The sequence below is a fragment of the Microcaecilia unicolor genome, chromosome 11 (assembly GCF_901765095.1).
Source record: "Microcaecilia unicolor chromosome 11, aMicUni1.1, whole genome shotgun sequence".
Taxonomy (NCBI): Eukaryota; Metazoa; Chordata; class Amphibia; order Gymnophiona; family Siphonopidae; genus Microcaecilia; species Microcaecilia unicolor.
Genome location: NC_044041.1, coordinates 3328514 through 3354352, shown reverse-complemented (window position 1 = coordinate 3354352; position 25839 = coordinate 3328514). Strand labels below are relative to the sequence as shown.

Sequence of the window (25839 nt, the reverse complement as noted above, 5' to 3'; positions counted from 1 at the left end):
TCGTTGGATGGGGTTATCATGTTTTATGATGCAGCTGAGAAGCTGCTTTTGATCTGGTGAACCAGGAAACTCTGAGGCTGCTGCTTTCTAAAGTGGGAGTCGCCGGCGGAGTTTTAACTTGGTTGACTGGATTTGTGAAATGCACCTCTATCCTGGTGTCATGGCAGAAGCAACTTTCATCTTCATGGTTTTGTGACATGTGGGGTCCACCAAGGATCACCACTATCCCCTCTACTTTTTATGGGAAAAGTCTTAGAACCCTTTTTTCTTATCTTTTCTTGGAGGGATCTAACCTCACTCTACGCTCTTATGAAACAGGTCTTGGTTTTGCTTGTTAGATCTGAAGATAAGATGAATATATTTTGGGTAGGGAATGCATCACAAAATAGGCAGAGATTATTCCCCAACACCCCCGCCAGCCGGTCCTCTTCAGTGCCGGTCTCCAAGACCGGTGCGTTGCTGATCTGGATTCTGTTTCTGGGACGTGCAGGACGTCAGGACTCACAGAAACAGAATCCAGATCAGCAAATGCACCAGAGTAGACCGGCGCTGAAGAGGACTTCGGATGGCAGGGGTTGGGGACCCCCGCCAGCAAAGGTACCTGGCGGTGGCGGGAGGGATCAAAAGTGGCAGGGGGGGGCTAAAATGTGCCCCCTCACCTCGGGGTCTAGCAATTCCCAGGCAGTAAATGAAACTGAATGGGCTGTGGTGCATTTGCCGTCCCCGAAATCGTTAGTAAAAGAGGCCTTTGGGGGTGTATTTTCAAAGCACTCCGTAGCTTTCTATGTAACTATGTAAATCTAAGAGCTTTGAAAATACGTCTCATTTGTAACTTTGTAAGTCTAGGTGCTTTGAAAGTGAGCCTCTAAGTTATTAGGGGGTTAGATAGATTTAGGCTTGACAACGTCTTCTCAAATAAAAAAAAATGTAAATGTTTTTTAAGTTGAAAATGCTTCGTCACATGAAATATTTTTTGGAACCTAAATATTTTCAGGCAATGGTGATAATGATTTTAGATTGTGAACTATGAAGTAGGTTAGAATTTGAACTGTTTTGTTCTGTTTTTGCTTCACATGCTTTATGTATGCTTTTAATGTGTGTATATTGTACCTAGCCCTGGATAAGGGCAGGTTATAAATAATAAATCAAAGTCTAATATTTTATATTTAGGTCTGAAGCAGTTTAAAAGACTGTGGAAAAAGCAGCAGCCAAACAAACAGGCAGACGCTGTTGGTTTCAGCATGTTACCCCATTTCTGAAAAACTTACTTTGTTCGATTCAATCCCTCTTTAACATATAGTTCAACCCCTTTTCCAAAGCAGAGACATTCTAATGCCTAAAAGCTTAAATCAGCTCTTCTTTTCCTGCCTTTCTTGTTTGGAAATTGTATTTTCTAATCAAGTTTAATCAGGTTTGTTCTCCTAAGTTTTTTTCCAGGGTCTCCTTTCCATTTCTCTTCTCCTGTCTTCTTCCCTTCTTCTGTATCTGTCTCAGGGGCGTAGCCAGACAGCAGATTTTGGGTGGGCCTAGTCAAGAAGTGGGTGGGCACCAAGTGTTCTCCTCCTCCCCCCCCCCTCCCCCCCCCCCCCCCATGCAATGAGGCCAGTATCAGCAGCTTAGGAAGCTTAGACTGTTGAAGTGGAAAGCAGTGTTTTCAGCACCATCAGGGGGAGGGTCTTCAACTAGCAAAGCATGGGATCCCCACTAGCTAGCACTAAATATGTGCTGCTGTTGGGTGGGCCTGAGCCCTAAGTGGATGGGCCCCGGCCCACCCAGGCCCACCTGTGGCTATGCCACTGATCTGTCTGATATAGATCTTTTCATTTATCTTTTATCTTCATTTCTGTCTTCTCTGCTTTTCTACTTCCTAGTTAGTTAGGTTTTATCTTTTGTTCTTTCCTTCTGTCAGACTACAGTTGTTTGTCTCCTGCCAGCTTTCTATATTCCATTTCACTCACTCTCTCCTTTCCCAGCCTCCATTTCCATTCTCCGTACGCACCACCTCACAAGGCCTCATCTGCCCTCCTCCCCCCACTCTTTACCACCATCTGACTCCTTGTCAATCAACTATCCTGGCATCCAAACCACTCCTTCTTTGTCTTGCTCCCTACCCAGCTCCCATTCCTCCTCTAACTTTGCCCCCCCCCCCCCCAGCCCCATTTCTACATTCTCTCTCCCTCCTTCCTTAGTCCCTGTGCCGTATTCCATGGTGTTTGTTCTGGGCACATGTTTGTCCTGTATAGACACTTTTCAGCGCTAGTAGGAATGGATAGAACAAATGAACTATGTGCGATATCAGAGAATATCTCAAAATGTGCCAGTAGGAGGCGCTGGTTATTTTCCGGGGAGATTTTTTATCAGTCAAATTGTCATCACTGTTCCCTGCAAGACCGTTTAATATCTTTTGGCCCCTGTTTTTTTTGTGAATTGTCTTCAGTTTTGTTGGGGAGGGTTGTGGATTTGTCTGTAGCACTGTATTTCTGTTTTGTACCACATGAGTTCATATATTCACATCATTATCGAATGACCTAGTTCCTAGAGGGAAATTGAAGATCTAGTCCTAGGTTACTGATAATCCCATCTTGATGCCCACTGGAGATATGGTATGTGCTTATTCACTGTGGATATCATACCCTGAAAACCCAACAGGCTGTGGGGTGCCAGGATACACTTGCATAGTTCTGTTATGACTTGTTTGTGTGCTGTGTGATTTGCAGAGACCGAGAGTTCCTGCTATAAGGGTAGTTTTGTTTACACTTCTTGCCGTCTGTTCTGATGGGGTCTGCCTTGTAAATCCCACAGCCTCCGCTTTTGGAGATCCTCACTTTCTGACCTTTGATGGAGCCAACTTGACCTTCAAGGGGAAAGGGGAATACACCCTGGTGACGTCTGACTTCCACTCCTTGACCATCCAGGGAAGGACAGAAACCTGGGAGCAGGCAGAAATGAACGAAGATGGTGAGTTAGAGGAGGGAGAGGGAGGTGGCAGAGAGCAGCAGTGGGGTATTACTGGACCTCATACCCCTCTCCCTTCCCCCTCACCAAGAAACAGGTATGATTACTTAAGCCACTAAGGGTGCATCCCGCAGCCATCCCACTGTCTCAGGAGTCACAAAACACCCTGCAAGGAAGATTTGGGGATTGTTAGTGACTGTTGTCCCTCCGTTGGCTGAGGCTATGGCCTGCCACTTCACCTCAGGTCAACCAAACACAGAATGATCCATTGTCCCATTGTGTGTGAATTTGCCGTTCTGATTGTCCCAGGGAAACACCAGACCTGAGTCAGCTTGTTCAGTCACACTGGCAAAAGGTGGCAGCACTGACAGAGGCTGACAGGGGGCACTGGAAGTCCTAAGTCCATTTAGGACCGGTTGGTCGGCCATTAGTTTTCATGCACTGTTTTCTTTCATGACCAAGTTTCTCATGGATTATGACCTCATCTGCCCATTTTTATTATTTATTTATTTATTACATTTGTACCCCGCGATTTCCCACTCAAAGCAGGTTCAATGCGGCTTACATAGTAATTGGGATTAGAAAGTATTGGTGGAGAGAAATAAGTTGAGTATTATCGGAGTAATAAAAGAAATAGGAATGTAGGGATGAGGGGAGTAGGAGAGGTGTGAGTAAGGGTAAGTGAGCAGTTGGAGGGTAGATGAGGTGGAAGGGGAATGGGCAAGAGTGAAGGGAGTAGGAGAACTATGAGCAAGGGTAAGTGAGCAGTTGGAGGGTAGATGAGGTGGAAGGGGAATGAGCAAGAGTGAAGGGAGTAGGAGAACTATGAGCAAGGGTAAGTGAGCAGCTGGAGGGTAGATGAGGTGGAAGGGGAATGGGCAAGAGTGAAGGGAGTAGGAGAACTATGAGCAAGGGTAAGTGAGCAGCTGGAGGGTAGATGAGGTGGAAGGGGAATAGGCAAGAGTGAAGGGAGTAGGAGAGGTGTGAGTAAGGGTAAGTGAGCAATTGGACGGTAGATGAGGCGGAGGGGAATGGGCAAGAGTGAAGGGAGTAGGAGAGGTGTGAGTAAGGGTAAGTGAGCAACTGGACGGTAGATGAGGCGGAGGGGAATGGGCAAGAGTGAAGGGAGTAGGAGAAGTATGAGCAAGGGTAAGTGAGCAGTTGGAGGGTAGATGAGGCGGAGGGGAATGGGCAAGAGTGAAGGGAGTAGGAGAGGTGTGAGTAAGGGTAAGTGAGCAGTTGGAGGGTAGATGAGGCGGAGGGGAATGGGCAAGAGTGAAGGGAGTAGGAGAAGTATGAGCAAGGGTAAGTGAGCAGTTGGAGGGTAGATGAGGCGGAGGGGAATGGGCAAGAGTGAAGGGAGTAGGAGAGGTGTGAGTAAGAATAGGTGAGCATTGGGGGAGGGGTCGATGAGGCGGAGGGGAATGGGCAAGAGTGAAGGGAGTAGGAGAGGTGTGAGTAAGGGTAAGTGAGCAATTGGAGGGGTAGATGAGGCGGAGGGGAATGGGCAAGAGTGAAGGGAGTAGGAGAAGTATGAGCAAGGGTAAGTGAGCAATTGGAGGGTAGATGAGGCGGAGGGGAATGGGCAAGAGTGAAGGGAGTAGGAGAAGTATGAGTAAGAGTAGGTGAGCATTGGGGGAGGGGTCGATGAGGCGAAAGGGGATAGAACAAGGGATAAGCAGGTACGAGGGGAGTAGGAGAAGTATAAGCAAGTGTAAGTCAGCGATTGGAGGGGTTGATGAGGCGAAAGGGGATAAAATAGGGGATAAGCAGGGGGAAATGAGGCGGGAGATGTAGTCTAGGTCATTGCATTGACTCCTGGATATGTGATGAATAGATGGGTTTGTGGGAATTAATCTGGATTGTTTTCCTTCTTTTTCTAACCCTCATCTTCACCTCACTCTTTGTACCTGTGACTCACACTGATATACACCCATGTGGAGGGTAATTTTAACGGGGGGGGGGGGGGGGGGGGTACCATTTTAGGCTCCCATTTGTCTTTATAACTCCTGCAGAAATTGCACTAGATTGAAGGCTGTGTCCCCGGAGGTGACTGCATGGAACTGCGATGTTGTGTTTGTACAATGCATCGGGATCCTCTTTGGTTGACTTTACTGCTGCATCTCCTTGTTCACAGGCGATGAGGACACCTTATTTGTTCACCACAATCATGAGCCCGTCCATGTGAGCAGCTTCTCTGCAGTGGCCATGCAGGAGGGCGGGTCTGATGTGATTGAGGTGCGCATCCCTGACAGATCTACAAATGCATGGCAGCTGGAGGTGCTGGTGAACCAGGAAGTGGTCAGCTTCGTGGAACAGAATTGGATAGATCTTAAAGGTGAGCTCTGGCACGTGTATAGGGTAACATGGGAGACCTGCGAAGAAGGAAATCTAGGTCAAGGACAAGGAAGATGTGTTAAGAAGGTGCAGGGGCTAGATGAACCCCAGGAAGAATGAGGTTAAAACAATACAAATTTTCCTTCACTCAACGTGTAATTAAACTCTGGAGTTCATTGCCAGAGAATGTGATAAAGGCAATTAGCTTAGCGGGGTTTAAAAAAGGTTTGGATGGCTTCCTAAAGGAAAAGTCCATAGACCATTATTAAAATGGACTTGGGGAAAATCCACTGCTTATTTCTAGGAAAAGCATAAAATGTTTTGTACTTTTCTGGGATCTTGCCAGGTACTTGTAACCTGGATTGGCCACTGTTGGAAACAGGATGCTGGGCTTGATGGGCCATCGGTCTGTCCCAGTATGGCAATACTTATGTACTTATGTAACATAAAGTCAGTGCTCAAAATTCAATAGGAGTGGCCTAGTGGTTAGAGTGGTGGACTTTGGTCCTGGGGAACTGGGTTCGATTCCCACTGCAGGCACAGGCAGCTCCTTGTGACTCTGGGCAAGTCACTTAACCCTCCATTGCCCCATGTAAGCCGCATTGAGCCTGCCATGAGTGGGAAAACGCAGGGTACAAATGTAACAAAAATAAAATAGATACTATTGGAGATTCTACATGGAATGTTGCTACTATTGGAGATTCTACATGGAATGTTGCTATTCCACTAGCAACATTCCATGTAGAAGGCTGCGCAGGCTTCTGTTTCTGTGAGTCTGACGTCCTGCACGTATGTGCAGGACGTCAGACTCACAGAAGCAGAAGCCTGCATGGCCACATTGGTGATCTGCAAGGGCCGACTTCTACATGGGGGAGGAGTGGCCTAATGGTTAGGGTGGTGGACTTTGGTCCTGGGGAACTGAGGAACTGAGTTTGATTCCCACTTCAGGCACAGGCAGCTCCTTGTGACTCTGGGCAAGTCACTTAACCCTCCATTGCCCCATGTAAGCCGCATTGAGCCTGCCATGAGTGGGAAAGCGCAGGGTACAAATGTAACAAAAATAAAATAGATACTATTGGAGATTCTACATGGAATGTTGCTACTATTGGAGATTCTACATGGAATGTTGCTATTCCACTAGCAACATTCCATGTAGAAGGCTGCGCAGGCTTCTGTTTCTGTGAGTCTGACGTCCTGCACGTACGTGCAGGACGTCAGACTCACAGAAGCAGAAGCCTGCATGGCCACATTGGTGATCTGCAAGGGCCGACTTCTACATGGGGGAGGAGTGGCCTAATGGTTAGGGTGGTGGACTTTGGTCCTGGGGAACTGAGGAACTGAGTTTGATTCCCACTTCAGGCACAGGCAGCTCCTTGTGACTCTGGGCAAGTCACTTAACCCTCCATTGCCCCATGTAAGCCGCATTGAGTCTGCCATGAGTGGGAAAGCGCAGGGTACAAATGTAATAAAAAAAACTGAACAGTACACAATAACGTGATATCGGTGCTCAAGACTCGACACGGCACCGTGTTTCAGAATGTGACATGCCTGCCTCAGGAGTCTGACAAGAAGAGAATGGAGTTGAGATTGTACTGCTAGGTGAAAAAGCGAAGAGGTCTCTAGAAAGACCATGTATGAATGAACCAATGCACTATGTAAAAACAATAGTATCAAAAGCCAAATACTCCGAAAGAGTGAGATAAAGCCTCAGTGCTAACCTCCTTTGCTCACTTAGCAGTACAATCTCAACTCCATTTTCTTCTTGTCAGACTCCTGAGGGAGGCATGTCACATGCCGAAACACGGTGCCGTGTCGAGTCTTGAACACTGATATCACCTTATTGTGTACTGTTGAGTTTTGAGTACTGATATTATTTTATTTTATTTTATTGTGTTCTGTTTTATACATATTGAATTTTGAGCATTGATTTTATGTTATTGTTTTAGTGTTTTATACACAGCACAGCAATAAACATTGAACCTCGTTGTTCCTGGGGTTCATCTAGCCTTCCTTTCCTGCTTCCTTGTGCATTGCTGTTTGTCTCTTGGGACAACCTAAAAATATGGTGCAAACAGGGAAAAAGCAGAAATACTGATGGATCAATATTCAGTCTGCAATGGTCAGTATGTTTAACACCGAATGTGTAGAGCTCTAGAAATGTTAAGTAGTAGTAGATTTCTGTAATAGGTGAGACCTTTATTGGATTAATTCACTGCATCGGAATTCTCTTTCTTTAGTGGTCGGTGATGAGACAGCACGATTCGCACAAAGGGTGACATGATACAGACGTTCAAATAGTTGAAAGGTGTTAATCTGCAAACAAAGCTTTTCCGGAGACGGGAAGGCGGTAGAACTAGAGGACATGAATTGAGGTTGAAGGGGGGCAGACTCAGGACTAATGTCAGGAAGTATTTTTTCAAGAAGAGGGTGGTGGATTTGTGGAATACCCTCCCGCGGGAGGTGGTGGAGATGAAAACGGTAATGGAATTCAAAAATGCATGGGATAAACATTAAGGAATCCTGTTTAGAAGGAATGGATCTACGGAATCTTAGCGGAGATTGGGTGGCGACGCCGGTAATTGGGAAGCAAAACCAGTGCTGGGCAGACTTGTACAGTGATCGTGACTGAATAGATAGGGATGGGCTTGAGTGTAAATTTTAAGGGGCTTCGACGTTCACTTCAGAAATTAGTACAAGAACAGTACTGGGCAGACTTCTACGGTCTGTGCCCTGAGAATGGAGTGAAGGAGTAGCCTAGTGGTTAGGGTGGTGGACTTTGGTCCTGGGGGACTGAGGACCTGAGTTCGATTCCCACCACAGGCATAGTAACATAGTAGATGACGGCAGAAAAAGACCTGCATGGTCCATCCAGTCTGCCCAAGACAAACTCATATGTGTATACCTTACCTTGAATTTGTACCTGTCCTTTTCAGGGCACAGACCGTACAAGTCTGCCCAGCAGTATTTCCCGCCTCCCAACCACCTGTCCCGCCTCCCATCAGCGGCTCTGGTACAGACCGTATAAGTCTGCCCTCCCCTATCCTCGCCTCCCAACCACCAACCCCTCTTCCCCCCAGCTCCTTGTGACTCTGGGCAAGTCACTTAACCCTCCATTGCCTACCGCATTGAGCCTGCCATGAGTGGGGAAAAAGTGCGGGGTACAAATGTAACAAAAATAAAAAGAATGGCAAGGACAAATCAAACTCACATACCATGTAAAATGAGTTTATTTTGCTGGGCAGACTGGATGGACCATTCAGGTCTTTATCTGCCGTCATTTACTATGTATGTTAGCTCAGTAAAGGGATGGGGTGGGGCGGAGTAGACTGAGGTGACATTGACAGTACAATTCTGCTCTTGCAAAGAACCTTTGACATATACTACTACTACTACTACTACTATTTAGCATTTATATAGCGCTACAAAGCGTACGCAGCGCTGCACAAACATAGAAGAAAGACAGTCCCTGCTCAAAGAGCTTACAATCTAATAGCAGCAACATTCCATGTAGAAGTCGGCCTTTGCAGATCACCAATGTGGCCGCGCAGGCTTCTACATGGAATGTTGCTAGTGGAATAGCAACATTCCATGTAGAATCTCCAATAGTAGCAACATTCCATGTGGAATCTCCAATAGTAGCAACATTCCATGTAGAATCTCCAATAGTAGCAACATTCCATGTGGAATCTCCAATAGTATCAATTTTATTTTTGTTACATTTGTACCCTGCACTTTCCCACTCATGGCAGGCTCAATGCGGCTTACATGGGGCAATGGAGGGTTAAGTGACTTGCCCAGAGTCACAAGGAGCTGCCTGTGCCTGAAGTGGGAATCCAACTCAGTTCCTCAGGACCAAAGTCCACCACCCTAACCACTAGGCCACTCCTCCACTGTTGCTACTATTTGAGATTCTACATGGAATGTTGCTATTCCACTAGCAACATTCCATGTAGAAGTCGGCCCTTGCAGATCACCAATGTGGCCGCGCAGGCTTCTGCTTCTGTGAGTCTGACGTCCTGCACATACGTGCAGGACGTCAGACTCACAGAAACAGAAGCCTGCGCAGCCTTCTACATGGAATGTTGCTAGTGGAATAGCAACATTCCATGTAGAATCTCCAATAGTATTTCTACTACCATTTAGCATTTCTATAGCGCTACAAGGCATACGCAGCGCTGCACAAACATAAAAGAAAGACAGTCCCTGCTCAAAGAGCTTACAATCTAATAGACAAAAAATAAATAAAGTAAGCAAATCAAATCAATTAATGTGTAGAGGAAAGAGGAGAGGAGGGTAGGTGGAGGCGAGTGGTTTACCTACAGTGGGGGAAATAAGTATTTGATCCCTTGCTGATTTTGTAAGTTTGCCCACTGACAAAGACATGAGCAGCCCATAATTGAAGGGTAGGTTATTGGTAACAGTGAGAGATAGCACATCACAAATTAAATCCGGAAAATCACATTGTGGAAAGTATATGAATTTATTTGCATTCTGCAGAGGGAAATAAGTATTTGATCCCTCTGGCAAACAAGACCTAATACTTGGTGGCAAAACCCTTGTTGGCAAGCACAGCGGTCAGACGTCTTCTCTAGTTGATGATGAGGTTTGCACACATGTCAGGAGGAATTTTGGTCCACTCCTCTTTGCAGATCATCTCTAAATCATTAAGAGTTCTGGGCTGTTGCTTGGCAACTCGCAGCTTCAGCTCCCTCCATAAGTTTTCAATGGGATTAAGGTCTGGTGACTGGCTAGGCCACTCCATGACCCTAATGTGCTTCTTCCTGAGCCACTCCTTTGTTGCCTTGGCTGTATGTTTTGGGTCATTGTCGTGCTGGAAGACCCAGCCACGACCCATTTTTAAGGCCCTGGCGGAGGGAAGGAGGTTGTCACTCAGAATTGTACGGTACATGGCCCCATCCATTCTCCCATTGATGCGGTGAAGTAGTCCTGTGCCCTTAGCAGAGAAACACCCCCAAAACATAACATTTCCACCTCCATGCTTGACAGTGGGGACGGTGTTCTTTGGGTCATAGGCAGCATTTCTCTTCCTCCAAACACGGCGAGTTGAGTTCATGCCAAAGAGCTCAATTTTTGTCTCATCTGACCACAGCACCTTCTCCCAATCACTCTCGGCATCATCCAGGTGTTCACTGGCAAACTTCAGACGGGCCGTCACATGTGCCTTCCGGAGCAGGGGGACCTTGCGGGCACTGCAGGATTGCAATCCGTTATGTCGTAATGTGTTACCAATGGTTTTCGTGGTGACAGTGGTCCCAGCTGCCTTGAGATCATTGACAAGTTCCCCCCTTGTAGTTGTAGGCTGATTTCTAACCTTCCTCATGATCAAGGATACCCCACGAGGTGAGATTTTGCGTGGAGCCCCAGATCTTTGTCGATTGACAGTCATTTTGTACTTCTTCCATTTTCTTACTATGGCACCAACAGTTGTCTCCTTCTCGCCCAGCGTCTTACTGATGGTTTTGTAGCCCATTCCAGCCTTGTGCAGGTGTATGATCTTGTCCCTGACATCCTTAGACAGCTCCTTGCTCTTGGCCATTTTGTAGAGGTTAGAGTCTGACTGATTCACTGAGTCTGTGGACAGGTGTCTTTCATACAGGTGACCATTGCCGACAGCTGTCTGTCATGCAGGTAACGAGTTGATTTGGAGCATCTACCTGGTCTGTAGGGGCCAGATCTCTTACTGGTTGGTGGGGGATCAAATACTTATTTCCCTCTGCAGAATGCAAATAAATTCATATACTTTCCACAATGTGATTTTCCGGATTTAATTTGTGATGTGCTATCTCTCACTGTTACCAATAACCTACCCTTCAATTATGGGCTGCTCATGTCTTTGTCAGTGGGCAAACTTACAAAATCAGCAAGGGATCAAATACTTATTTCCCCCACTGTATATTTACCTAGATACTAAGGTGAGCAGCCTGTGGGTGGGTTTTAAGGGGGAAGTGGGGTAGAGAGTAGTTGAGTGACAGCCAATAGAGGGTGATGGAAGAACAGAATTTGCCCTCCTGAGTGTCACAGGACTCAGTCCTGGAGCTGGTTCTCTGCATGTTTCTTACTTTGGCTAAATCCCGCTGTAGGCAGCAGAGGACAACACTTTACACAGATCCAGGACAGTAGAAATACAGAAGTGATTTCAGAAGTTGGAACCACTTCCCTGGCCTTAGGAAAGAAGCAGGTGTGGATGCATCGTGAGGGTGGAGGCTGCCAGTTTCGATCCCTGTAATTGCCCATTGTTTAGAAAGAGGAAACCGCTGTTGGGATTACCAGGTTGCAGAAAGACAGTTTCTCTTGGGGGCAGAGTAAGGCGTTGTTCTATGGAAGCTGCACTGTCGTGACATAAACAATATGGAAATCAGAGAACTGCTAGACTCTGAAAGCCTGCCAGATTTATAATTGCAGAGGAGGTTGCGTGTGTGTGTGTGGGGGGGGGGGGGGGGGGGAGGGACAGCAAACAGCAATGGTGGGAGTTTCCTCCATGTCATTGATCACCATATGCACTGATGACTGTAGGCCTGGCCATCACATGCTGTAAAGCCAAGTCAGAGCAATCCATTCCATAGGAACCAACTTTTTGAAATGATTGGGGGCGTTAACCCTAACAGAAATGACCCCGTCTCTCCTAATATTGGTCATGCTCGAGCAGCCATAGCACCCACAGAGCTGGCTCCTGTGATCCATTCCCCCCACCTTGACCCCGGCAGTTCTCACACCCATTTTTTTTTACAGCATATGGTAATTTGGGGTTCAGAGTCGGATGAAATGATGGCTGTTGGGCACAGGGGCTGATCTGATGTGTAAGAATCGCTGTGCGTATTCTTAAGTATATATTATTTATTAGGATTTATTTACCGCCTTTTGAGGGAATTCACTCAAGGCAGTGTAAGCGTTAGAATGTGTCTTTGACATTGCAGAATAAATAAACGGAAGGTATTTTTCAACCTGCAAATCCTGCCCTTCTCTCAGGTCTCGCTTCAAAATTCCACCAGGTCAATTTTTTTTTTCCCGTTTCTGGTGCCCAATGTGGGACACGATGTGGTAGAATAGATTATAGATTAAATTCGGCGTGAGAAATCAGGTGGTGGTGTGTTGACGTTCGTTAGTGAAAGAGTTACTGAAGCAGTCAGGTATAGAGAGTTCGATTTTGTCTAGTTCTGGAAGAGTTTCGTTATCTGGTATTTAGGATGGACCATTGTGTTATGCTTTTTTGAACAGGTTGGTTTTTAGTGATTTTCGGCAGTTAGGTCGTGCATTGTTTTTATGGCGTTTGGTAGTGCATTCCATAGTTTCGTGCTAATGTAGGAGAAGCTGGATACATATGTTGATTTATATTTAAGTCCTTTGCAACTGGGGTAGTGGAGATTCAGTAATGTGCGTGTTGATCTTGTTGGGTTCCTGGTTGGTAAGTCTATGAGGTCTGACATATATACCGGGGCCTCACCGTGAATGATTTTATGGACTAGGGCACAGATTTTGAACGCAATTCATTCTTTTAATGGTAGCCACTTTAGTGTTAAAGATAGGACAGAGATGTTTATGGTCCTAGGTGACCAGTAAACGTATCTGGTTAGGCACTGAAGTTTGGAGTCTAACAGGATAAGTCGTGTGATATCAGCCAGAGGCGTAGCCAGATTCAGTAAATTGGATGGCCCTTTCCATGCACATGCGCCCCTCCCCCCGCAGCCAATATGTTCCCAGAGATATTTTTTTTTTCACCTACACCACATCTCTCTCCTCTCCTCCGCGGTGTCCCGGCATCTGGGCTTCTTTCTCTACCCCGTCATTCCCTGGTGCACCTATACAGGCATCCTCGGCACCTGCAGCGATTCATTCTCGCAGGCTTCCGTCTGCTGCGTCCCACCCTTGCTGATGTCATCGCCTGTTTCCTGTCTGCTGGAACGTGGCAGATGGAAGCCCGCCGGACCGGTGCAAGCAGCGTGAATGAATCGCTGCAGGTGCTGAGGGCTGGCTTTAGAGACAGGAGCGCAGATGCTGGGACGCTGCGGAGGAGAGGGGGGAGAGAGCAGTGTGGTGCCAAGAATGGGTACTATGGGTATTATGTACTAGATGCTAACTAGCAATATTCAGCACAGAGAACCGGTTATCTGCCGCTGAATATTAGCAATTAGGTGGCAATATCGGTTAAATACTACTACTACTTATCATTTCTATAGCGCTACTAGACGTACACAGCGCTGTACACTTGAACATGAAGAGACAGTCCCTGCTCCACAGAGCTTACAATCTAATTAGGACAGACAAACAGGACAAACAAGAGATAAGGACAAAGAGTAGCAAGATTCCGGAATCCCAAAGAGTAGCAAGATTCCGGAATCCCAAAGAGTAAAAAAGATTCTAGAATCCCAGAGAATAGCAAGATTGTCTGCAGAATCCCAAAGAGTAGCAAGATTCCAGAATCTCAAAGACAACTACTACTACTACTACTTATCATTTCTAAAGCGCTACTAGACGTACGCAGCGCTGTACACTTGAACATGAAGAGACAGTCCCTGCTCCACAGAGCTTACAATCTAATTAGGACAGACAAACAGGACAAACAAGAGATAAGGGAATATTAAAGTGAGGATGATAAAATAAGGGTTCTGAACAAGTGAATAAGGGTTAGGAGTTAAAAGCAGCATCAAAAAGGTGGGCTTTTAGCTTAGATTTGAAGACGGCCAGAGATGGAGCTTGACGTACCGGCTCAGGAAGTCTATTCCAGGCATATGGTGCAGCAAGATAAAAGGAACGGAGTCTGGAGTTAGCGGTGGAGGAGAAGGGTGCAGATAAGAGAGATTTACCCAGTGAGCGGAGTTCCCAGGGAGGAATGTAGGGAGAGAGTGGAGAGGTACTGAGGAGCTGCAGAGTGAATGCACTTATAGGTCAATAAGAGGAGTTTGAACTATGCGGAAACGGATAGGGAGCCAGTGAAGTGACTTGAGGAGAGGGCTAATATGAGCATAGCGACACTGGTGGAATATAAGTCGTGTGGCTCCTCAGTACCTCTCCATTCTCATCTCTCCCTACGTTCCTCCCCGGGAACACTGGGTAAATCTCTCTTATCTGCACCCTCCTCCTCCACCGCTAACTCCAGACTCCGTTCCTTTTATCTTGCTGCACCATATGCCTGGAATACACTTCCTGTGTCGGTACGTCAAGCTCCATCTCTGGCCATCTTCAAATCTAAGCTAAAAGCCCACCTTTTTGATGCTGCTTTTAACTCCTAACCCTTATTCACTTGTTCAGTACCCGTGTCTGTTTTTCATTCCCACCTAAGTAATTCCTTTATCCCTTATTTGCCCCGTTTATCTGTCTTGATTAGATTGTAAGCTCTGTCGAGCAGGGACTGTCTCTTCATGTTCAAGTGTACAGCGCTGCGTACGTCTAGTAGCGCTATAGAAATTATAAGTAGTAGCAGAATTGAATAGAGATGGCTTAGTTGGATATTAAATACTGTCCATTATACCGTCCCTCAAACAGGTATCTGGTCGAAGAAAACTGGTAAATTATTCAGTTCTCTAAAAGCAGGTACAAGTTTGCTGCATATTAACCACATAGGTTTTGGATTTGCCCTGGCAGTGTCTTCCCGTTCCCCTGGTACCTGGGGTGTAACTGGGAGCAGAGCTGGGATGAGACACCCTGAGCTTCATTGACACCTACTGCGGGATCTTTCCCTATTTATTTTACAGATTGTAATTTACTTTAGTTCCGTCATTGTATGGTCCTCAGGTTATGCACCCTTTCTTCTTCCAGAGCCCTGCGATCCTGGGCCATTAGCCAGTCTGAGAGAAGTCGCTTCAGAAGACGACCTGAGCTGATAATTGATCCCAGGTCCCTCTGAAGCACATCCATCCAACGTACTGTCACACACCATCGGTCTCTCTCGCTCTCTCTCTCATAGACACCACCGCTGCCTGGTACAGTGTCACCCAGGCTTCGCTCTCTCTCACATGCCCTCCCTCTCTCTCCTCTTGCAGGGGTCTTCGTATACTCTGCCGTTGATCAGAACGTGACGGTCATGTTCCCATCTGGAGCTGGGATAGAAGTGAGAAGAATGAATTTGATTCTGGCTGTTTCTGTGCTGCTGCCCGAGGAGTTCCAGAATCGGACAAGGGGGCTCATGGGGGTGATGAATAACAACCCGGAGGATGATTACAGCTTCCCGAATGGCTCCGTGCTGCCAGCTGACTCCACCCCCGAGGAGCTCTTTCAGCTGGGAGCTGACTGTAAGTGTATTTCTGTGGAACCTGCAATGAACATCATGAGACCAGCGGGTGCTCACAGCTGTGACACTCGCCGTCACCTATAAGAGGTCATTTTAAAAGCACCTCCACTTGTAAATAACAGTTTCGGAAAGCCGCTGTTTACATGTGGAGATGGCTGGGATGCAGCAATTTCAAGGGGGTGGGGTTTGGTCCACTAATTAATACATGTGTTCCCAGCCGGCAGGTTTTGCACTGGTTCAGAGGTTTTTAAAAAGTGCCTGTTTCTACCAGGGCTTTACAGGAGCAATTAACACTTTATTATTTTTGTATTTATTTATTAGGATTTATTTAACACCTTTTTGAAAGAATTCACTCAAGGCTGTGTACAGTTAAAATAAAATAAACATAAGCAATAGACAATTACAGCAGTAAAAATATTCAAATAACATTACAAAGTATGGCATAGTTACTACTTACAACGTTAACACAATAAGTAATAGAACATTTTAATTGATAGTGAAGGGTAAAGCAAAGAAGGAACATATAGATAGGTAAGAGAGAAAATAAGGTGACTAATTTAAAGAAAGTGGCCCATGAGGTCAGAGAAATGATTAAATGGAGTGGAGAAACATGTCCTGCTGCAGCGTGTTAGTCTCCTTAACTTCCTGTTTTTAAAATTTCTGCCTCGAAATGCTTAAATTTAAAATAAAAAAGCTGTTTCATCTAGGTACACATGAATCTATAAATGTGGGAAAAGACTCCACCAAAGTCAGAGCTTGTGTTCGAACCGGTACATCTACGCCACTGCAACTTTTGGACGTGTAAAGGGTCATGGATTTGATATACTGCCTTTCTGTGGGTACAGCCCAGGGCTGCCAAGAGGGGGGAGGCAGGGGGGCAAGATTCCCCGGGTCCAGAAAGTTCTGCTCCCTGGGTCTGTGTTTCTCCTGCTGCTGTGAGTCATGACCAGGGTTGCCATATAAAAAAAAAAAATTCCCACACAAAACCGCTCAAAACCCGCCCAAAAACCACACACACCCCACCCCCGTCGTCATCAACCCCGCCCCTTCCGTCATCACCCCCACCCCTGCCGTCATCAACCCCGCCCCTTCCGTCATCACCCCCACCCCTGCCGTCATCAACCCCACCCCTTCCGTCATCACCCCCGCCCCCACCGTCATCAGCCCCACCCCTTCTGTCATCACCCCGCCCCGCCGTAATCAGCCCCGCCCCCACTGTCATCACCCCCGCCCCCGCCGTCATCAGCCCCATCCCTTCCGTCATCACCCCACCCCCGCCGTCATCAGCCCCACCCCTTCTGTCATCACCCCGCCCAATACGTCCACAAACCCCGCCCAAAACGTCACAAACCCCGCCTCTGTCGCCATTAGCCCCACCCCCCGCCGGCCGAAAAACCACCCCAAAACCCGCACAGAAAAAACAAAACGAGCCCAAAAAACCGCAACCCGCCACGGGCAAAAGTTCCCCGCGGCGGGTTGCAGAAAACCGCCCAATTGGCAACCCTGGTCATGACTCAGGTGATTGCATTAACATGATAATTCCTGGTCCCAGCAACACAGGAGCAGGAGAGTGACAAACCCAGGAAGGAGCAGGTTCCGGAAGGTAAGGGGGCAGGGGTGGCAGCGACGGCGGCCCTTGTACCAGGATGCAGCAGGGGAGGGCAGCGGAGAGAGGAGAGTTGCTGGACATGGATGCAGGGGAGGGAAGACAGGAGGAGATGCACATGGATGGAGGGGAGAGAGGGAAAATGCTGGGCATGGATGGAGAGGAAAGAAAACAGAGGAAGGAGAGGCACATGATATATCGCTAAAAACCTTCACAGCAGTTTACAAATACTGTGACTGAAGTTAGAATGATGAGAGTAATCACGAAGACTAATGACAGAACGGGAGGAGAAAATGGTCAAGTGGACATTCCTTTAAAGTCAGAAAACGGAGGAGAATATATGTTGTGTAATTTGCAGCTACCCAACCGCCCCAAAAGCCAACTCACAGACTCGTCATGACACTCAGTCCCATAAGCATCACTGAAGAGAAATTTGAATGTAGACAGTGAGGGCTCCAATTGTAGAAAGTAGAGGGAACCTAAATTATGGGAGGCTGGCTGGAGACAGGTGGGGCCAAGTGTCCCTCTAGTGCTGATGCATTCCCATGTAATACAGATCAATGGCTCCCTCTAGTGGCAAAAGGTATCAACTACGTCTCAGGAAAGCCAGGGCTTGAATTTATAGATCAGTGCAATCAGTTTTTATGTGGTTAGCCTGGCTAAAGTGATTCCTCTTCTGGCCCTTTCATACAAGGGTCTGGGCATCCTAGAGATGATGATAAGTGAAAAAGTATACTGGGCTAGATGGACCTTTGATCTGACCCAGTAAGGAGTGAAGGAGTAGCCTAGTGGTTAGTGCAGAGGTCTTTGATCCTGGGGAACTGAGTTCAATTCCCACTGCAGCTCCTTGTGACTCTGGGCAAGTCACTTAACCCTCCATTGCCCCTGGTACAAAATAAGTACCTGAATATATGTAAACCGCTTTGAATGTAGCTGGAAAAAAAACATAGAAAGGCAGTATATAAGTCCCATTCCCTTTCCCCTATATATGCTGGCGCTCCACTGCCACCTCCAAAGTCTGATGTCCTAGGCAGGCGCCTAGTCCAGGTAGTAGTTGTAGGGCTGATCTTGATGTTTGGACGTGAGCAGTTTCAGCTTCTAGGATGTATGAAAACAATCCTCTAAAGTAATCTACCAGTCTGTATTGATGATATTATTATTACAGGGGCTGTGACAAATGAGACCTCTCTCTTTACCTACGACTCGAAGTTCCTGCTGGACTCCTACCTTCTGAAGCATGACCCTAACTTTGTGCCAGTCTTTAATGTCCAGGAGGACCCCAACGATCCGCTGACGGCAGAAATGCAAGCACTGTGCCAGTCTGACCCTTTCTGCAGGTTTGATGTGTTGACAACTCAGAGCCTGGAGACGGGAAGTATCACAAAGCTGTCTCATGAGAGTCACCAGTGGGTGATGGACAGTCTGAAGCCAGGTGAAAATAAGGTTAAAGAGATGGTCTTGTGGAGTCTGAGAGAACTCTCTCGGTGCTGAGCTTTCATGAATTTCCCTCCTCATTCTCTGGCTCCTGCATCCTGCCCTTCCTCTGCCAGTTCCTCTCAGCCTCCCGGCCCCATCCTCTCCTGTATCTCTTCCCATCATACCCTCTGCTTCTCCACTGTTCTCCACAGTGTCTCCAAACTTGTCTTTGTTCATCTCTTCTCCCCCTGGTCATAGTCTCTTCCTCACACCCTCCCCTCACTCTCCACAAACCCCTGAGAGGAGGGAAAAAGGTCATTTTCAAGTATTTTAATGCACTTCATTCTTGCGTTGCATTTCGATACATGGACTTGTTTATTGAACAAACACATTTTCACCGTTTCCCAGCCTCCTCCTTATGACGCTCATGAAATGCCTCAGCTCTACCCCTACTGCCCACTAGGGTATAACCCCGTGTCCCCCTGGCAGGTCCTGTGCCACACACTGCTCAGTCTCTGCTGCCCCTACGCGTGTGCTGTTATACTGGCAACCTCTCACCTGTCTACTGGGTTTCTGCTTTTCTCTGGGGAAAGTCCTCTGACCTTCAAGTTCTTCCCTGGTAGTTTCTAGGGACACAGCCTAGGTTTGCCAAAAACCATGACTTGCTCCAGAACCCAGCTAACGTGAAACCTAGGTCTGGCCACCGGGTGCTGCCACTGTGCAAGGACCGGGCCTTCTTCCCCTAGGACCACCCCTGACCCAACTCTAGCCAGCCCAGGGAGTGGAGTTCCGGTGTGGAAACTGAACCCAGATCTTCAAAGTACTCACTGAACACCTGCCTTTCACTGGTAGAGCCAAACCGGAAGTCTTCTCAGTGCTTTGGTCTCACATTGTGTAATATCTTCCTTTCTGCCCGGACCTTCCTTTCAGCTCCTATCCGCCTCCAAAAATGGGCAGGGAAAGACTCCAGTGCCATCGACCTACTTGCATCCTTTTATCACTGCGACAGATAATGTTAGAAGAATTATGCTTGTATCCTACCCAATGCAGCTGGTTTCCCTCTGGTCCATCATGACAGATATAATATCCCTCCTCTCATCATTGTCAGTAGAGACAGATCACCGCTAGGAACCCTGGTGCCTTTCCAAACATGAGAGATTACCACAGAAATATTGGAATGTAGTTGAGATACAGATTATGAAAGAGGCAAATTCCACTCTATTATCCCCCCCCCCCACACCCACACACACACACGATACAGTCTGCCCTTGGCCAACCTTCCATTCAAGTTGCTTCTTTCTTCACAGTGATGTCATGCGGCTGGCTCGCTCCTCCTGGAAATGGGACTAAGGAAGGGACAACATATCTCGTGGGCTCAAGCGTCAAGTTCCATTGCAACGAGGGATACATCCTGGTCGGCTCTCCGATGAGAACCTGCCAACCTGATGGCAAATGGTCAATGATCAATACCAGCTGTCTGCTAGGTATGTATTCTGCCTCCTACACTTCTTTCTACATTGGAACAGGAAGGGAGGAGGTGCAAGGGACCCTGACCCTCAAGTGACAGCTGGTTCAACATTGTTTTAGAAGTGGTGGCTCAGCTAATTCAGACAAGTGGAGCTAGTTCATAAAACCTATGGCCTATCACCAAGTGTTGAGGGCACCATCAGTAACCTCCAAAGCATGAACTCAGCCAGAGGTATCACACCGGAGCGATTCTGAGGTATCTTTGTGACTGGATGCACCACATTTAGAAAATATGCATGATTAGGGGCTGCTTAAAATATTAATACAGGGACGCAAGTGCTTTGTGTACTGTATGCAAAATGCCCTAATGCTGGCTACAGGTGACTTTCTAACAAATGGGGGGATTGGGACCCCCACAGGATGAGTCTGTAGTGATTGAATGTACAGAAGATGTTTTGGTGAGAGGAACTATTTACCTGGGTAAATAGCAGTTTGTAAATTGACTTTCTAAAATTCTCCCTTTTGCTTGGCTACTTTGTGCTTTCAGGCACAGGGCAATTAGGCATTCCTGCTTTTAGGATGGGGGAGGGATAGGCATATAACCCCTGTAGGTTGCATTTTCAATTCTACTGACATGGGGAAGAAAGTACAGCACTTGTTGGAGAGAGGAGAGCAATTCTGTCATCACAGACCGCTTTGTTTGCTGTGGAATAAACTGGTACTGATATTAGAGTAAAATTGCTCTGGCTGTGTTCTGGTCCCATAGGTGACATCATTGTGTTTACTTTTCTTTACTAAATTTGGTAACACATCTCACCGTAAAAGCTTAAAGCATGTAACCAGCGACAAAGAAAGACAAAAGGCTCAGTAGGATCAGAGCATATAGCCAAAGGGTTGTAGCCTAAGGGTGTGCCTGCCCCTTTAGAGCCACTAAGGACCACTGAAGCCCAGAGGAATTGCAGTGGGAAGGGTAAAGTGAAACATTTACCACATATTGCTTTTAGCACAATTGAAAAACATATGGTGATTACCAGAACTCCACTGAAGATGTCCATGAGGTCCAGCTAGTGCTTACTTTCAGAAACCATAGGATATCTTTAAGCTTTTAGGACAGACTCCTCCACACCCACCCATGACTATTCCTGCCATAAACATTTCCGGTGCAGTGGGATAGGCTAGGTGATGGCTTTTCTTATTGTTTTTGCCTGACAGGTTTCTTCCGCTCTTTGAATTTCCAGCCCAGTTGTAACCAGCCTCCGTTGGCCATGAGCTGTCATTCACAACTATCTGTGCAATTTGTTTTTTCCTTCGACTTTTTTCTGTCCCTTCCGACTCAACCCAACCATTTCAGCAACAGTCCTTAGTCAGGGGGCCCCAAGTCATAGCTCGCTCCAGAACCCAGCTAAGGTGGACCCTAGGTCTGGCCACCAGGTGTTGCCATTGTGTGATGATTTGAACCCCTACCTCCAGAAGCTATGAATGCCACCTTTACAGTACACCTTTCCCCCCCCCCCCCCCCCCCCCCCCCATCTCCAGCCAGCCCAGGGAGCAGAGTCCTGACCTGGAATGAACCCAGATCCTTAAGGCAGTGAATAACACATTCCTTAGAACTGGACTGGCCTGTGCTGGGGAAGTGAAGGAGTGGAATGGAGGAAAAAGATAGTCTGAGGTACATTCTATGAGTGAGTCTCATACTCTGTTTAGTTGGCTAAAGCCTTCTAATCTGCCTCCAGAATTGTCCATTTGAGGGTATTCAGCTCTCGCTGGAGAGTTTCAGGTTTTCCTAATTAGTCAACATTGTTGGACACTCAGGTCTGTTAGCAGCACTATCAGGTGACAGACAGATTCCGAGACTGAAACTTTGTGATCATCTCCAAATTGCCTGAAATGTAGAGGATTTCTGCAGATTATTCTATCGATACAGAAGAGTGTGGTGTGGGGGTGGGGGAAGGGGGGCTCAAACTGACTTCCGTGTTTATGCATATAACAGGAAATTCCTTCCCACAGGCACCTCGAACTCCTGTGCCAGTCAGTGCGGGCGGAGGCTGAGCAGCTGCTCCTGTCATGAGACCTGTGAGAATCTGGGGACTTGCTGTGCCGATTACTGGAATTTCTGCCTGCGCATCTCACCTCACTCGGGGACCCTGATGGGAGGCAAAGATTTTAAGATTCTTAACGTCACATTTGACTCCGGCGCCAATGTGAGCTGTTGGTATGTATCAAAGGGCCATACACCTACACAGTTCAAGGCAACTAATTACCCCAGCAGGGGACTTTCTGCTGGGAGCATCCATGATAAACTGGCTGCAGCAGAGTGATGATGTCATAAAACTCCTGTGGGAAACAAGAACCTTTATGACATCACTATAGGAGCGACATCACAACTCATTCATTCAGTGCTTCGTTTTCCTTTAAGATTTCCCTGTTTTAGTACTGTAAGTGCTATGGGTGCATCTTTATTTCGAAGAACAGGTTATAAATGATTAAGCGCAATGAAATCAAAATTTTCTTTTCCAATTTTCTTTCTTTGCTGAGTGAGTATATTGCAAACACGGAACAATAATTGCAGAAACAAACACATCACAGAATCATGTGCACCATGAAACTAATTCCTGTCATTTCATCAGCCACAAGGGTCATCATTCTTGATAAATGCATGGGTCACCCCCACCATTTAGGTTCCAACTTGTCTGGTCCAAACTGCAGCCTACAACTTTACCTAAGAATGAAATTAGATCACTGTAATGTCTCTTATGCTGGTCTAAAAGAAGAGGGGGATAGTGGGAAAAGGACCACGGGCTCCAGAGACGAGAAGGACAATCTTATCCTTAAGAAGACTTATTGATCAAAGACTCAACACAACGCTGTGTTTCGGCCCAAAAGGCCTTCTTCAGGAGTCTTTGAAATAAAAGGAGTTCAAAATCTTTAGAAGTGAAGCATTTCAAAATGAATCAACAGGATGGTCTTGAAAAAAACCTTTATGATAGACAATGCAAGCCTTCAAATCGGATTAGCAGAAAGTCAGATCCATCTGGTCTTCCATCTACTCTGATTAAGAAATTACAATCCGTGCAGAATATTGCTATTCATCTTCTCACTGGGGCCTGTCATTTCGACCATATTACACCTCTCCTTAAACAGTATCACTGGCTTCTAATTCCTTATCATGCGCAATATAAAAATTCTTTCTCTAACTCACAAGATCCTTATTTTGCAAGCTCCGTTTTATTTATTGGCTCTAAGATCTGTAACAGAGTGGACACCCGGGAGGGAGTGGAAAACATGAAAAAGGATCTGCAGAAGCTAGAAGAATGGTCTAACGTTTGGCAATTAAAATTCAATGCGAAGAAATGCAAAGTGATGCACTTAGGGAGTAGAAATCCACGGGAGACATATGTGTTAGGCGGTGAGAGTCTGATATGTACAGACGGGGAGAGGGATCTTGGGGTGATAGTATCTGAGGATCTGAAGACGACGAAACAGTGTGATAAGGCGGTGGCCATAGCTAGAAGGTTGCTGGGCTGTATAGAGAGAGGTGTGACCAGCAGAAGAAAAGAGGTTTTAATGCCCCGCCTGGAATTTTGTGTTCAGTTTTGGAGACCGTATCTTGCTAAGGATGTAAAAAGAATTGAAGCGGTGCAAAGAAAAGCTACGAGAATGGTAAGGGATTTGCGTTACAAGACGTATGAGGAGAGACTTGCTGACCTGAACATGTATACCCCGGAGGAAAGGAGAAACAGGGGTGATATGATACAGACGTTCAAATATTTGAAAGGTATTAATCCACAAACAAACCTTTTCCGTAGATGGGAAGGCGGTAGAACTAGATGAAATGAGATTGAAGGGGGGCAGACTCAAGAAAAATGTCAGGAAGTATTTTTTCACGGAGAGAGTGGTGGATGCTTGGAATGCCCTCCCGCGGGAGGTGGTGGAAATGAAAACGGTAACAGAATTCAAGCACGCGTGGGATAAACATAAAGGAATCCTGTTCAGAAGGAATGGATACTCACAAGCTTAGCGGAGATTGGGTGGCAGAGCTGGTGTTGGGAGGTGGGGTTAGTGGTTGGGAGGTGGGGCTAGTGCTGGGCAGACTTCTACGGTCTGTGACCTGAAAATGGCAGATGCAAATCAAGGACAGGTATATTAATTAATTAATTTATTTATTTATTTATTGCATTTGTATCCCACGTTTTCCCACAAAAAGTAGCACATATGAGTTTATCTTGTTGGGCAGACTGGATGGACCGTGCAGGTCGTTCTCTGTCGTCATCTACTATGTTACTACGTAATTGTCCCATATGTCCTATCTCGCATTCTGCATTCTTCCACTAGTCAACAGCTCTCAACTCATCATTCAACATCTTTCTTCCTCAGTCCCTCCCTTTGGAATTCTCTTCCTTTTTCACTTAGATCTGAACAATCGTATCTGCGTTTCAAGACAGCTTTGAAGACCCATTTATTCGCCATAGTTTATTCGCCATCCTCCTTAGTCTGCATCTATTACTACTACTACTGATTTCTATAGCGCTATTTATTTATTTGTTACATTTGTACCCCACATTTTCCCACCTATTTGCAGGCTCAATGTGGCTTACATAGTACCGTAATGGCGTTCGCCACGTCGGTTGATAACAAATACAAGGTTATATTGTGATCTGATGAGGTAGGTGTGTGTCAGGCACCATGAGGGTCGAAGGGAATGTAAATCGTTTATTACATAAGTAATGCCATACTGGGAAAAGACCAAGGGTCCATCGAGCCCAGCATCCTGTCCACGACAGCGGCCAATCCAGGCCAAGGGCACCTGGCAAGCTTCCCAAACGTACAAACATTCTATACATGTTATTCCTGGAATTTTGGAGTTTTCCAAGTCCGTTTAGTAGCGGTTTATGGACTTGTCCTTTAGGAAACCGTCCAACCCCTTTTTAAACTCTGCTAAGCTAATCGCCTTCACCACATTTTCCGGCAATGAATTCCAGAGTTTAATTACGCGTTGGGTGAAGAAAAATTTTCTCCGATTTGTTTTAAATTTACTACACTGTAGTTTAATCGCATGCCCCCTAGTCCTAGTATTTTTGGAAAGCGTGAACAGACGCTTCACATCCACCTGTTCCACTCCACTCATTATTTTATATACCTCTATCATGTCTCCCCTCAGCCGTCTCTTCTCCAAGCTGTATAGCCCTAGCCTCCTTAGTCTTTCTTCATAGGGAAGTCGTCCCATCCCCGCTATCATTTTAGTCGCCCTTCGCTGCACCTTTTCCAATTCTACTATATCTTTCTTGACATGCGGCGACCAGAATTAAAGACTCCACTGCATGCTTTCATATTAAATTGCTTGGATTATTGCAATTCACGCCTCGTTGGTTTTTAGTATAGCGTCTGGTGGCTTCAGCTAATGCAAAATACAGCTGCTAAATTGTTATATGGATCAAATATGGCCATGTAACATACTAGATGATGGCAAGTAAAGACCTGTATGGTCCGTCCAGTCTGTCCAACAAAATAAACTCATAGCATAAGGTATGATGTGATGCTATATAAGCATACTTGATCTTGATTTGTCCTTGACATTTTCAGGGCAGAGAACGTAGAAGTCTGCCCGGCACTGGCCTTATTCTCCAACTACTGAAGCTGAATCTGTCCAGACACAATCAGGGCACAGACTGAAGAAGTCTGCCCACATTGCATTGTTCCTTTCAGCTCAGCACTGGCTTCCATAAGAAATGCAGTATAAAATTCTTTTGCTGGGGCATAAGACTATTCCCTTCTCTCTCTCTCTCTCTCTCTCTCTCTCTCTCTTCTCTCTATT

At 46.4% G+C, this 25839-nt stretch overlaps 1 protein-coding gene across 1 annotated transcript in view; it reads left to right on the top strand.

The window, feature by feature from the left end:
• Positions 1-25839, top strand: part of SUSD2 (sushi domain containing 2) — a gene marked incomplete in the record, with an annotated part of 210235 nt that overhangs the window by 65156 nt on the left and 119240 nt on the right. Inside the window, 6 exon segments of the mRNA XM_030220275.1 lie at positions 2803-2958; positions 5093-5293; positions 15291-15539; positions 18310-18576; positions 19868-20044; positions 22035-22227. Coding sequence (XP_030076135.1) covers positions 2803-2958; positions 5093-5293; positions 15291-15539; positions 18310-18576; positions 19868-20044; positions 22035-22227 — 1243 coding nt within the window.